The sequence below is a fragment of the Notamacropus eugenii genome, chromosome 4 (assembly GCF_028372415.1).
Source record: "Notamacropus eugenii isolate mMacEug1 chromosome 4, mMacEug1.pri_v2, whole genome shotgun sequence".
Taxonomy (NCBI): Eukaryota; Metazoa; Chordata; class Mammalia; order Diprotodontia; family Macropodidae; genus Notamacropus; species Notamacropus eugenii.
Window position 1 is genome coordinate 49,149,374 of NC_092875.1, and position 15,295 is coordinate 49,164,668.

A 15,295-nucleotide genomic window follows, 5' to 3' on the forward strand; every position below is an offset into this window, starting at 1 on the left:
GGTTCTTCCTTTATACAATGGGAATCAGGCCATCTGGTACCACCCTATTTTATCTCAGAATGCATAATAACTATGTGCCAACGACACTTGTTTCTTCACACTTGAAATCCAAGGAGATTACTGGGTGGGTGGAGCTAACTCCCTTGTAACCAACAGTGTTGGGGGATGGAGATGAAAGAGGGCTTGAAGTTGCTCCCCCCCCCCCAAAATCCTCAAAATATCACATTAAAACCAAAAGGGCCCTCAGGTTAGTCCAACTTCCCTATTTTACAGATGGGGAAAATAAGACCCAAGGATGTAAATCAGGGACTTCTCCGAGGTCACACAGGCAGCCAGCATCAGAGGTAGTACTTGAAGCCCCCTCCTCTGACTTCAAAGTCAATTCTCTCTCCTTTGTATCATGATGCAGTGTCTTCATTTTACAGAAGAAGAAACTGAGGGCTTAATATGGGAAAGTACTTTGCCCAAGATCACAAAGGAAGGCCTATGTAACCCTTACTGAACTGAGACTGAGCTGAGGTGGGATTGATTGGTGCCCAAATCTCAAGGGTTCACTCGGCTGGGAGGGATGATAGAGACTACCTTGGCTAGCCTCCTTATTTTCGCAGAGGGGGAAACAGAGGCTTAAGGCTCTTGGCAGAGAAGGGAACACAACTGTCTCTTGACTCCCAGTTCAGCTGCCTTTTAGCCAGGTTGCTAAAATCTGTCCTTCTTCAGGACCATGACCCTTTCAGAGCAGAAGCCCCGAATCTCCTGACTTAGGACAAACAGTGAGCAGTCTATGGAGAGGGAAGAGGTTATCCATAACCCCTTCTTGAGCTCATCCCTCCACTCCCTTTGGTAGGAAAGTTTGAGAGGGCAGACATTTGAGGAAAAAGGGGTCCCAGGGATGGGGAAGCAGAGGCAACTCCAGGAAAGGGTAGTTCTCCAGCAGTGAATCAGGTTCTGACTCCATCTCCTGCTTCATTCCATCTAAAGGTCCTTCTTCTCCAAAATCTTTCTGTCAAGGTGAGCAATATTGAGAAGTAGTACCTTACTCATAGCCCTGGGGAGGAGTTTCCCCCTCCATGGAGCAGCCTAGGTTGTGTCTTCCACAAGATCTTTGAGACTTGGAGAAGCTAGATGGTGCAGTGAATAGAATGCTGGAAGTCAAGAAGACCTGAATTCAAATCCCAATTCACCTTACTAACATGTGACCCTAGACAAGTCACTTAATCATTCTTTGCCTCAGTTTCCTCATCTGTAAAATAGGAATAATAATGGTACTTATCTTCTAGGGTTGTTGTTGAGTATAAGATGAGGCAAGATTTGCAAAGCATCTTGCAAACCTTAATGTTCTATGTAAATGCTAGCCATTATTATTATTGTTAATTAAGCTCTTTTCATGACTCATAAAGCAGAAAAAGTACTCATTCTAGAGTCAAAAGATCAGGGTTCAAACCCTATCTTTGATGCTTACTCCCTGCCTGATTCCAGGCAAGTTATTTCTTTGGTCCTCAGTTTCTTCATCTATATAATGAGGGAATTTCACTTTATGGTGTTTGAGGTTATGTTCAGCTCTAGGCCTATGAACCTATGAGCTTTTAATTCAGTCTTACTGACCACCCTCAGAGCTCTGGGCTATGGGAGAGTTTGAAAAGCTGGGAAGGGCAAAATTCTAGATTCAGGAAAGGCTCTAGCCAGGTCTGAGATGTGGTCTCCTTGCTGAGTTTTGAGTGGTCAATGCTCAGAACATCAAGGAACCTGACTGGCTGAGCCATAAGCAGAGTTGTGCCTCCATTCCCACCTCAGGGAATGCCACTTGCAACCTCAGCACTCTCTCCTTCTTGCTAAGAAGCAGGAGCCTGGGGTTTGGGTGATCACTGATGGTTCTTTTCACCTGTGCAGATTGTAATTCCTCTCCAACTCACTAGGGATGGTCTTCACAGCTTTCTGGAGCTTCCATCTTGTGATAAATTTCTTGGGACCCACCCAAGTCCCTTCTCAATGGACTGATACAACCCATCCCTGGGCCTACACTGCAAAGCCTGCACAACTCTGAATGATCTGCCAGAGGCATTCCTCATCTGGCAAAGCCTTTGAGACTCTGAGGTCACTTCTCTACATTGAAGAGGTTTCAGAGACTGGTCTGGCAGAGAACCATCCATTTACTCAAGTGAAAATTAGAGCTATTTAAATCTACCCAAAGAGGTCCCAATTCAAATGAACACATCCAGGTAATAAAGGTCTCCTGAAGCCAAGGGCAATGTTCTCAGTTATCAATGTGGCTCTGTTGTTTGAGGCAGGGGAATGGGGGCAGGGCAAGGTTGGGAGAATGGAGAAAGACACATATCATCTTACTTGAGAGCCTAGAAGTTGGGGAAGCTAAGGAGAGGCATGGTGAGTGAGGCTGGAATACAAATCCCCAAACTCTTCATCTTGGTTGACTACTGGGAGTGTTGCATAATGGATAGGACACTGGATTTAGAGTTGGGAAGACCTGGGTTCAAATACTACCCTAGACACTTACTAGTTGTGTGACTGTGCTCTAGTCAATTCACCTCTCTGAGTCTTAGTTTCCTCATCTAGAAAATGACAGGGTTGGAGCCAACGGCCCCTATTGTTACTTCCAACCCTAAATCTATGATCATGAATTTGTGGAAAGAGACAGTGAAAGCAATGAAGATAATTCCAGTAGGATGGCCTTCTGTCCTTCTCATTCTCAGGAAACCAAAGGTTACGCCCAATTGAGGAAATAACTAGTTTTTTACTTTCTATGGGAAATCAATAGCAAGAAAGTCAACTGTAATATCACTAGAGAAGGCAGTGGTGAGGGTTACAGTCTCATCACAGTCATTTCATAAGAAGAATAGCCAAGAAACGTTGACAGAAGTGAATGATATATAATGAACTTGGAGAAAGGAGAAATCTGAGTTTGAATGAATGAATTTTTAAAAAGCGCTTATTAAGCATCTACCATGTGCCAAGCGCTGTGCTAAGGACTGTGGATAAAATAAAAAAGTCAGACAGTCTCCGCTCTCAAGGAACTCACCTTCTTAGGTTTGAATCTAAGACATTCCAGCTGTGCGATTATAGGTGAGTCATTTAAGCTCCGTAGACCCATCTGTCACGCTTTAGCTCACTCAGGGTTCCTTCCTCTATTCAAGAAACGTTCTCCTTCTTGATATCCACCCTGCCTTCCAGGTTACCTACATGTTTTGTCTTCTTCCATTAGAACATAAGCTTTCTGAAGGTAAGGTTGTCTTCTTTGCTTATATTCGCATCCCCAATATTTAGCACAGTATTTTGCATATTTAAGTGCTTAATAAATACTCTATCTTCATCTGTTTAGTAATCTATCTATAGCTCTCTAATAATCTATCAATCTCTGTAAAACAATCTATCAGCCCCTGCCTGTTTATCTGGCTAATTATCTGTAAGTCTTTTCATCTATCTATTTCTAGTAATCTATGTCTATCTAACAATCTATTGATTTCTATCAATTTATATGTGTCCATCCATCTAGCTAGTTATTTCTCTGTTTCTAATTAATAATCTATCTATATCTTTTTATCTAATTATCTACCTGTTTGTCTATCTAACAATCTATCCATAAGTCAATCCAAATAACTATCCATCTATCTAAAGAGGATCAATCAATGGTTATTTATCAGTCATCTACTGTGTCAGGCACTATGCTAGTCTTTGGGGTTTTAAAGAAAGACATGAAACAAGGCTTTCTCTCAAGAAGCTTAGATTCTACAGAAGACACAACATATACATATAAACATATCTTAAAATAAGTCCATACGCAATATACACTAAATAAATACAAATCTATTTTGGGAAAAAGGCTTTAGCAGCAGGGTGAAATCAGAATGCACAGCAATGAGGAGCAGAGAGTAGTCTATGAGTGCCCCAAAGTGTTGGCATATCTTGGGGCAAAAATTATCACTGACATTTTCCCTTCCCCTCATGGCCAATGAAAACTTACAAGTTGCATGTCCACTGAGAAGGTGAGTGAGTTGACACTCTTGTCTTTGTGAGGGAGGGAGGTCCTTTTGGGCAGGGTCAATGGTAATACTTAAGTATGCTGCCGTAGACAGGTGACACTTTATGAATGCCTACACTGTAGGGTGCATACCTTGTAATCTTGTGACAAGCATGTGAGATAATGTATACAGGACCATACATCTGGACTTTAAAGAGATTTTAGGAGCCATTTAATCCAACTCTCTGAGTTTACATATGAGGAAACTGAGACCCAGAGAAGGGCAGTAACTTGCCCATGATCTTACTGGAAGTAAGCAGCAGAGATAGCTTGAACTCAAATCCTCTGTTTGCAGATCCAGTCCTCTTTCCATTGCACCACACATTCTTTAGAAACCTTCAAGAAGCCATGCAAATGAGGTAATATTTGTAAAACACTTAATGCAGTGCCTGGTACATAGTAGGCACTTAATAGATGTTCATCCCCTTCCCTTCTCCTTCCCACACAAATGGCAGTTGTTACAACAGTTGGAGTCCTGGAGCTATTTACTCTGTGATAGCAATTTAGGATTCCTAATTCCTGAGATCTAGCCAGCAAAAAAACAAAAAAAAAATGGAGCTTGGAAGGAGCTCTTGAGAGAAGGATGAAGGCAAAGATTGATAAAGTGCATATGGAACTGCTCCATGTCCTTGGTTAAGCAATTTAGAGAATGAAATTCCCTTAGGGATGTGGAAAAACTTTCCAATGAAGCTGACTTCTGATCAAATAAATTGAAAATCTTTTCAGAGATTAACTTCCTTCTCACAGGAAATTGACAAGGAAACTCCTTAGGGATCAGGCATATTTATCTTATCTACAAGCAAGACAGTCTCAGGATGGTCAGCTAGATGACTAGCACAGGGTTATGCACCCAGTTCATGTTCTATAAGTGCCTATGGATGGATTGGTGATGAAAATCAAAAGCCTACCCTATTTGAGGAAGTCTATCTCCACCCAACCCCCCATATCCCCTTAGATGTTATTTTCTCTGTCAGATGGCCTGCTCATAGAATTTAGAATGGTCCTGAGGGCCACCTCATTTTACAGAGAGGGAAACAGTCTCAGAGAGGTTGTGACTCACTAAAGTTTGTACAAGTAGTAAGAAGTGAAACCAGATTTCAAAGCCACATTTTCCAACACAGAGATTAACAACTACAGATTTTGATGCCCTCTGTGTCCAGATTAGTACCTGAGATCATTTCAGGTCTACCATTTCACTCTACCAGCCTCAACTAGATGAGCCTTCTCCTTTCTTTAGCCCCTTTATGTCGCTCCTTTCTTTTATGTCTTCATTTCCTTTTTCTCTCTCCCTTCTTGTGTTTTAGAATCTCATAAACTCTGAGATTTCATGATTCTTTATCTCTGCTTGGATGTCTAGAACCAAAGAATAGTCATTAATAGTTCCAAGTCAGCTTGGAAGAAGGCCTCTAGGGGAGTACAGCAATCTGGGGCAGGCCCTGGACTGATTAATATTTTCAATAATGAGTCAGATAAAGGCAGAGGTATCGTGTTCATCAAGTTTACAGTTAACACAAAACTGGAAGGAACATATCATAGGTTAGATGATAGAATTGGAATCCAAAAAGATCTCAACAGACAGAAGGTGCGGCCAAATATTATAAGATGAAATTGGATAGGGACAAATTTAATTTAGATTGAAAAGAAGTTCCTTCTCATTTTCAAGATGGGGAAAGCATGGCTAAATAGTGATTCATCTGAAAAACAATCTAGAGATTTCTTGATGTGGGTTAACAGTGTGATATGGAAATCCCAAAACTGATGAGATTTTAGGCTGAATTGAGAGACATAGTCTTCAGAAGCAGGAAGGTGATAGTCCTATTGTATTCTGTCCTAGCCAGATTACCTTTAGAGTATTATGCTCCATTCTGAGCAGCAGATTTTAGGAAAGTATTGATCAGTTGGAAGATGGTAACCAGAATAATAAAGAATGTCAAGTTCATGACATATGAAGATCATTTGAAGGAATACTTTGGCTGGAGAAGCCTCAAGGGGAACATGGTAACTATCTTCCAATGCTTCCAGGCTTGTCATGGGAAAGAGGGATTAGATGTATTTGGCTTGGCCCCTGAGGGAAGAACTAGGCACACTTGGTGGAAGTTGCTAAGAGGCAGATTTAGACTTGATGGCTCACAGTGGAGAGCCAGCTTCTTTCTGGATACCAACTTCCTCCAGTGTGACCATGGGCAAGTTACACCCCTTCTCCGGGTCTCAATTTCCTCATATGTAAACTTAATATCTAAGAGATTGGGTGGAGATAGAGTTAGGACTTCCCCAAATGGCTGCCCCAACGTGAAATGGGCTGCCTTGGGTGGGAAGGGGTTTTGTCGTTATTGCGTCCTCTAAAGAAAGACTGCATGGCCATCTGATAGGGATGCCACAGTGGAGATTCTTCTTCAGGTACCAGTCAGATTACACAGCCTCTAATGTGTCTTCCAATGCTGAGATTCAATGATTCTGAGATTCGGTGATTTTTGAATTAGATAAAATACACTCTTCATTTGGAAAGAAGTTGTTGAATTGGGCCAACTGCTTTCATGAGTTGCTGGCAGGCTGGCTGGCTGTTGGCTCCCTGCCTTGGCTGGCACTGTTCAGGGGTTTGGGGTTCCTTCCTTCTAACTAAAGCATCAGTGACAGCCTCACCCCTTGTACCTTTCATTGTCTTCCTCTCTAGAGCCTCCCAGCAGAACTTTGCTACTTATCGAATGAGTGACCTTGAGTAAATCACTTCTTATTGGTGTTTAGGCTTTTTAATCTGTAAAGTGAGGCATTGGACTAAATTCTGAGTGTCTAACATAGGTCTGCAGGTAAAATGCCTGCCTGACTTCAGGATACAATTTGAAATTTCTAGCAAAAATACTTTTATTTCACTAATCATTGCATTGCACATGTATGAATGGGGACACTAGATTATTAAGTAGCCTGTCTATGATAACCTATGTTATGTATAGGTGATTTTCTTAGGTATAATCCTAGTAGTCTTGGAGATCAGTTAACAGTTGTGTAAAAATTACCACTCACACACATACATATCATGTGGTCCACTATTGAACAATTTGTCTCTCAGTGATGATATATTCTATGGCTCACTTTGCCTCTCTTAGCCTCAGTAAACTCAATTATGAAAAGGGATCATAAATGTTGAGGCCTCTTCTAGTCCAGTCCCTTTATTTTACAGAAGAAACAGAGGTTCAGAAGGGCTAAAGGACTTTCTCAAGGTCACACGGACAGCCAAGTTAGGATTCAAAATCAAGTTGATTTCGTATTTAGTGACTTTTTTATGGTGCCATATCAACCATTCCAATACTCATACAATCTAACCCTCAGGATTGTTGTGAGGAAAGCTCTTTGTAAATCTTTCAGTGCTATAGAAATCAAATAATCAATCAGCATTTATTACTTGTGCTGGGCATTGTGCTAAGGGCTGGGAATACAAAGAAAAATCAGATTCTAAGATTTTGGGGGGCATGTGGGCATGTGGATTTGGCCAGGAGTAAGGTTCTCAGATATCTGGATTTTACTGACTTTTGGTGAGAGGTCCTGGTTAATGTCATAGCAGGGGGAAGGGGAAAAAGTCTAAGTTTACCCCAGAGTCCGGTTTGGGAATCTCTAGCCATGACTTAGAGAAATCAAAAATAAAGTGTAGTAGAGAGCTGAGAAATCTAGTGCATTAATCAATGGACCTTCTTGAGAGAAGGGACTGTTTTGTTTGCTTTTCTTTGTATCCAGGGCTCTTAGCACAATGCCTGGCACATCGTAGGTGCTTAACAAATACTTGTTGACTAGCGGATGGCCTGGAAATTGATATCCTCATCTTCTCTTTTTTTTCTGTCTATTTCTGTCTAGTTATACTAGTCTATATTCACCCACAACCACACTGGATACGAAACCTGCAAGTTTTTACTACCCATGCATACAAAGATAGCATGAGATAATGAGATAATACTAATAACACCTAGCATTTACATAGTACTTCATAGTTGGCAAGGAACTTCACAAAGTGAGTTGTTATCTTCACAATAACTCTGTGAAGCGGGTGCTATTATTGTGAGAAATTAGGCAGCTAGGTGGTGCAGTGGAGTACCAGTGCAGGAGTCAGGAGAACCTGAGTTCAAATCTCACCTCAGACACTTGACACTCACTAGGTGTGTGACCTTGGGCAAATCACTTAACCCCAATTGCCTCATCCTGGGTCATCTCCAGTCATCCTGATGAATATCTGGTCACTGGATTCAGATGGCTCTGGAGGAGAAGTGAGACTGGTGACGTGCACAGCCCTCACTCACTCAAAACAAAGTCCAGTGTAAGTTATGTCATTATTTCTCTGATGGCATGGTCTTCTTCGGCAATGAAGGATGAAAACACACATTATTGTGAGATGACTAGAAGCTGCAGACAGATACATTTAGGCTTGATATCAGTAAAAGACTTCCAAACAAGGAGAATTATTCTCAAATAGAAAGGGCTACTTTGGAAAGTAGTGGGTTAACTTTTATTGGAGGTCTTAAAATAAGTTGGATAACCCTTTTCTGGGTGTGTTGTACTAGGGATTTATTTTCTGTTATGAGTTGGGCAAGTTGACTGCTGAGGTCCCTTAAGGCTGAGATTCTGTGAGATGAGCATGTCCTTCTATCTCTTGGACATTGCAAATTGATAGACTCTTTCTGCTACCTCCTTCCAGTAACTCACATCTGCAATTTAGTCTTAAGAGTTATAGGAATACCTGCACAGAATTACTATTCCTACTTTTACAAATGAGGAACCCAAAACTTAGAAAGGTGAAGTCAGATTGCACAGCTAATAAATGGAGAAGATGGGATTCAGTCTTAGGTCTTCTGACTTTGAGTTCATTGTCCTTTCTACTATACCAGACTTCCTAGACCAAAACGCCTTTCTCTAGTCACCATTCTACTATATGTACTATCTCTCCTTATTGGAATATAAGCTCCTTGAAGGAAGGGGCTATTTCTTTTCTCCCTGGAAGTAAGTTCTAAACAATTACATTTTCATCGATTTATCTTTTAATTGACTGAGTGACTGATTCATTCATATCACACTACACACTATCAACCCAAGGAAAAGTTTACTCACACTGGAAGAGTGAGCACCAACTTCCTCCAGAGAAGGTTTCTAACAGAAAAGACACTAACAAGAAAAGTCAGCAGAGGATGGTATTTTTTTCCTGTCTTTTTAGATCTAAAAATTAGCCTCTTTAGAGTCCTTTGTGAAACCCTAAGGTTGTGATTTCCTCCTTACTGATTCCAAAGTGGAGTAACTATGATTTCAGTAACTTTACCTCGCCTACGAAGTCCTCCTTGACTAAGACAATTAACATGACCCTCTCCTTTCTCTGACCTCTACTAATATTTATAGTCTGAACCACACTTTAACTTCAATCACCCACCTATACTGTGGGTGCCTTGAGAGCAGCTATGAGATCAAGGAGCTCTGAGGGATTGTGTTGACTCTCTAGTCCATCCCTTTATATAGTTATTTGCAGACCAAGGTCCACAGATAAGAGTAAACTTCTGTTCTCTGAGCACTGGAGAGAAGGGATTTGGTTAGAAGAGGTCTTGGTTTTACAGAATCATTACTGGATTTATGAGCTAGCATGGTGACTTCACACACCATAATGGCACTAGTGGCTAATCTATCTATGCAGAAAAAGTTGTGAATGATAGTTTCATTCTGAAGTTCACTATCACTCACATTTTGTCTAGGACACACAAAATTAATTGTTTTTCATATATATTATATAACTACATATATACACACATACATATGTACATACATACATATACACATATGCATACATATACATACATATATGTGTGTATATATGTATATATATATTAGTTAGATGAAAAACGTGGTCTTTGGTTAGATGAAAGAAGGCATGAACATTATGGAAACTATGATGGAATGTTTTGATCACAGGATGGCAAGACCAAGAAAGGAAAGATCATCACTGTTGCCTGTGGACAATTCTCATAAGTTTTGTTTCATGTTGCTTTTAACCACCAAACCAATCCCCTGTAGTTAGGGAGAGAACTTCCCCCGGCTTTGCATCACAATTCCAGTCTGCTCTCAAACCGTGTGATCCTTATGCTTTCACTTGCTGCAGTTCTCTTTGGATTTCATTTCCCCTTTACTTCCACATGCCAGGCTAGATATAAGAATTAAGATTAGCATTATGAAGTTTTTAAAATGAAATTATCAAAAACAAAAGATAGTCAATAAAAATTCCTAATCAACAGTTTTTCTTTTTAGCCTAGTTGCATTGATTTTATTCATGCAAAAGCTTTTCAATTTCATGTAACAGGGATGGTCTATTTTATCTTTTGAGTTCTCTTCTTTCCCTTGTTGCACTAAGAATTTTCCCCAGACATAGCTATGAAAAGTGGTACTATTCATTTTCTTTCATTTTTAATTATGTGAATTTTTATGTTTAGGTCATTTTGTCTTTTAGGGCTTAAAGGAGGTGGGGGTACAATTGTTGCAGCATTCTGGGATGTGAATGTGGTCCCCCATCCTAGTTGGGTAAGTCATGGCATACGTGACTCTAAAGAAGGGTCCTCAGAGAAGGGAACTCTACTTGCTTGCTTCATTAATATTTTTCACTGGGTAACTTTCTAAACAATGACCTGAATTTTACATTCTCTCAGGAGAAGCTCTCTATGCTTGCTAAAGAGAGAGAAGACTAGGCTACTCTCTCACTCTCTCACTAAGTCAATGACTTTTTCCTAGTCGGAATATAGAGGCAAATGTCTGGGTTTTCCTGTCATCATACACCTTGGGTCCCTCTCACCTTGAAGGATGAAGGAGGGAAGCCCTTAGCAGCCGAGCACCAGTTATCATGATGTTATACAACCCCAGCATGTTGCCAATGTTTTTATATAATCCTCTAGTTCTCCCCATAAAACAGCCCATAACACCCTGGCAAATAGATTTCAATGGAGCTGCATGCTCTTACAGAGATACACTCTTCTGCGGTGATGAGTCACATTGATGAAATAGCCAAGATTAAGCTTCAACTCAACTTTTCCCAGTTTCCCCTCTCCTTTTTCTCTTCCTCCCCCACCCTGGAGGAATAGAAAAGGACAGAAGAACTGTATGCCTCACTGCAAAATCACTTCAGAAGGAAAATCATGAGTGGTGTATATGATGAGAAAGAGCTTATGAAATAAGGATGATACCCTATGCTCTCTCAAAGAGAATTTTGGAAGACCACATAAAGATTTAAACAGCCCAGCATGCAGGTATGGGGGGTATTTCACAGATCTGAGTGAAAATCCTGTTTCAAGACTTGTGGGGAAATGAGCCCACCAAGAGTTCCTGCCCTGACTTAACTAGACACACTAAGGGTTCCTGCCCAGCCCTAAGCAGACCCACAGCAGGGGCACTTGACATTTTTTGTGTGCATCACAGACCCCTTTGGCAGTCTAGAGCAGCTTATGAACACCATTTCAGAATAACATTTTTAGAGGCTTAAAACAGAATACATAGAGGTATGAAGGAAACTATATTGAAATACAGTTAGCATTTTTAAAAAATTGAGGTCATGGGTTTTAAGTTAAGAGCCTCTGAACCAAGATTCCATGTCCCTACCCTTACCAGAACCACTAAGATTTTTTGCCCTCAGAGGCCCACTAACCAGATCCACTAAGGGTTCTTACCCTGTTATGAATAGGTCCATTAAAGCTTCCTGCATCACTTTAACTGTTCCTGTCTTGATCTAATTAGACCCACTATAAATTCCTATCCAAACTGCACCCAGGATTACTGCCCTGGCCAAACTGGACCATTAAAGATTCGTATGGAGGTCTAGTGATATCCAATAAAGGGTTCTTTACAGGTCAAGTAAAATCCTTCAAGGACTTCTGGCTTGACTTAACTAGCCACAGTATGGGCTTGTCTTATCATGAGTTCTTGCTTTAGCCTTCCTGGAGCCTCTGATACAGGAGTTCTTAAGGATCTATAAACAGATTTTATAAGGCCTATGGATTTAAAAAAAATTTGAGAACTTTTTCATTAGAATTGATTTTCTTTATATTTTATGCATTTTATTTTATGCCGTTAAAACTATTACTCTGGGAAGGGGTCCACAGAATTCATCAGCTGCCAAAGGAGTCCATCTTACAAAGAAGGTTAAGAATCACTGCACTAAGAGGTCTTGCCTTCCTCTCCAGAAGGAAATGCAATCTATAGATGGTATAGTAGGAAAAGTGCTGAATTAATGGTCAAACAACAAAGATTCGAATTCTGGCTTGTCCACAGACTGTGTGACCTTGAGTGAACAACTTCATCCCAGTGGACCTTTGTTTCCTGTTCTATAAAAGGAGGGGCATGGATTAGATGACCTCTGAGTTCCTTTCCAGCAGTAGGACTAGAATCCTCTATTTCCTGGACCCCATCAGAGAAAGTATCATGGCAAGCTCCAGACTAGGAGTCTCTGCTTCCCCAGGGGGAGTTTCCAGACAACTCCCTCCTACAGTGCTCTGTTGCTGTTGGTACATGGGGGAAACTTACAGGTAAGAGACTGGTAGTGTATAAACATAAGGCAGCCCTTTTCAATCTTTTTGGAGCTGTAACTACAGAAAACTTCTAATGGTGTTAACACACACACACACACACACACACACACACACACACACACTTTCCTCCTTCCCTGGTGTCTCAGTGAATCACAGAACCAGCAACCCACTCCCCTTCCAGCACCAACACCATCACAGGGCCCCTTTCTCTTCCTGCAGCACAAAGTGAGTGAAGTGAAGGTTTCCATCATACAGTGTTCCTTGAGTGTGAATTACAGTGACACTAATACAGATTTATCTTCCAGACTTATCCTTCTCTGACCAATCGATGGAAGAAAGTTCAATGTCATTTTAAAGCCGAATTGATAATGGGCCCTGAAGCTTAAAGTCACTACTGCCATAATAGCCTTGTCTAGGGGCCTGCTATCCACCCCAAATCTTTGGCTTTGAGTTTGCTCTCCTCATAGCCTATTGCCCTAGTCTTCTAGAATATTTTATCGAAGGTTTTCTCGATGTAGCTCACAATGAAGGCAGTTTGCAAAGTAATGGGGAATGAGGATAAGGGAATAGGAATGGGGGGAAATCAAAGCGAATTCGAGGACCAGTTCTAAACCTTGGAAACCCCGAAAGGAATGGATGATTCGCATTACCACAGTTTACGTCTGCGTATCTCTGGACTGGCTTTCCATCCTTCTTTTGCTTCGCCTCCCTCTTTCCACTTTCCAACTTTATCATTTCTTTTAAAGGGAGGGAAGGAGAGAGTAACTTGTTTCCCGAGCCTTTCACCTTACAGCTGCTGATCAGAAGGGAGCACCTTCCTTTCCTAGACAACGGCCTTCTCTGTTATGAAGAGTCTATGAGAATCATCTCAAAAGTTCTCACAAGATGTCAGTTTGGAGTAAGCACCTTCTCAGTATTTATTGAGTAAATCGATGGAGGATTCGCATTTCAGGCAGAGACATGAAAAGCATAGAAGCCAGGAAGGTAGCTCCTCCGTCCACCCCATCCCCTTCTCAGAGGTTATAGCCTTCTCTAAGAGGAGCTAAAAAAAGTTAACGGCAGTCTGGTGCCCCTTTCCCTCAAATATAGACTCAATCCCACCTATGCCAAGAGAGCTGTCCCTTGTGCCTCTTTCCCACGCAAGACAGGCGGGACAGTGCACCCGCGCCCCCTCGGGGTAGAGGCGCGCTCTCACTGCGTCCTTCCCGGGCTCCCAGCCCCCTCCCTGTTGTTGGCCTGGTCCCGAGCGCCGCTCACCATTGAGCTGGTTGTAGACCACCTCCTCCAGGTGATCGAGCCGTTGCAGGATGGCCTCCCGGTCCAGGATCACACCCGCCCTGGCGTGCCGGCTGCGCACCCGGCGGTCGGCGCTGCGCACGATCTGCACCAGCTCCTGGGAGCGGTCCTGTAGCCGGCAGTAGACGGAGAAGAGGATGATGCCCACGAACACCAGGATGTTCACCGTCAGCAAAGTTTTGATTTTCCTGGCCACCGCCATGAACGCGGCTGGGGCGGGGGCTGCTTCACCCGCGGGGCATCCCCGCCTCGCCTCTGGCCGCCGCAGCTTCTGCGCGGCCAGCCGCCCCGGGCACCATGGGCTGGCTCCGGAATCTGCGTTGCGCCCCCTGTGCCGGCTGTTCGCGGCTGGACCCTGGACGGGAGGGGCGGGGCAGGGAAGGGCGGAGTGCCGAGCTCCGGAGCGCAGCCGTTGGGAGCTGTCCCCTTCAGCACCACTCTACGTTCCTCCAGCTGGCCCAGACACACCTGCGGCCCCAGCCACCGCCTCTGGCCCACGGCCCGGGGGCTGCGCAGCTACAGCCGCTCGCCCGCCGAGCAACCGCTGCCCGACCCCGAGCTCAGGGCGCGGGGCGCAGCACGGAGCGCAGCCGGCATCCTCTGGAGGGGCGCAGCCTAGTCTGCAGCCCCAGGGAGACGAGGACGTGGGGAGCCGAGGCTTTGGGAGCAAGGAGGGCTGGGCTCAGGGACACTAAGGTACTGGGGATGGACCGGCCAGAACCAGGTTCAGAGGTGAAGGGACCGAGGAGGAAGACTAGCTAGGGCGAGGCGGCGGGCTGGCCGGCTCCGCGCGCTCACAACCTCTGCCGGCTCCAGCCCTCCCCACAGCCACAGCGCCGGTGCGGAGTGACGCGGCAGCCTCGAAACTCATCAGCATGCACACAGCGGAGCCCCCTCTGCCTCTGCCTCCTCCCAGTCCCCGCCCCTCTCCGCCCCTCCTCTGCCCGCCCCGGCCCTGCCCGCGGGGTTCCCGGGGGCACCCAGGATGCTGGGACAGCCGCAGCGGGGCTGAGCAGGCCTGGTCAGAGGGCAAGGCCATCTCCAGCCTAGTGCTACGAGTTATCAACTCTCTGCTGCCCATGGAAGGTGCAGGCTAGATACGCTCAGCTGGGCTTCTGAAATCAAAGGCATCTAAGGACATTGGAAATACCTCCCGGGCAGCCCCCAGTTCTTCCAGTCCTCTCTCCAACACCAGGAGAGTGCTTTTCATCCTCTGGGAGCTCCAGGTGAGGGGCACGTTTGACCTTCCCTGGGGCTGAAGGGACAAAAGGGAAAGGTTAAGACAAGTCTGTGCCAGGGCCTTTCTCAATCCTGTCACCGTGGTCCCTTTTGCCCCCTCTCCTTCAGCGTGGTTTTGGCAATGACCGTGTGGGTTATAAGGCATACCCAAAGGAGAGTGTGTGGGAAAAATCTTAATGCCCACTTATGTAGTGACACA

The 15,295-nt window shown here is 43.8% G+C and overlaps 1 protein-coding gene across 1 annotated transcript in view; it reads right to left on the minus strand.

Annotated features, from left to right (window-relative positions):
• GALNT9 (polypeptide N-acetylgalactosaminyltransferase 9) overlaps positions 1-14,252 on the minus strand; it is a 271,939-nt gene extending 257,687 nt beyond the window's left edge. Inside the window, exon 1 of the mRNA XM_072600789.1 lies at positions 13,819-14,252. Coding sequence (XP_072456890.1) covers positions 13,819-14,059 — 241 coding nt within the window. The 5' untranslated portion in view covers positions 14,060-14,252. The remainder of the gene's footprint in view (positions 1-13,818) is intronic.
• Positions 14,253-15,295: the final 1,043 nt, after the last annotated feature.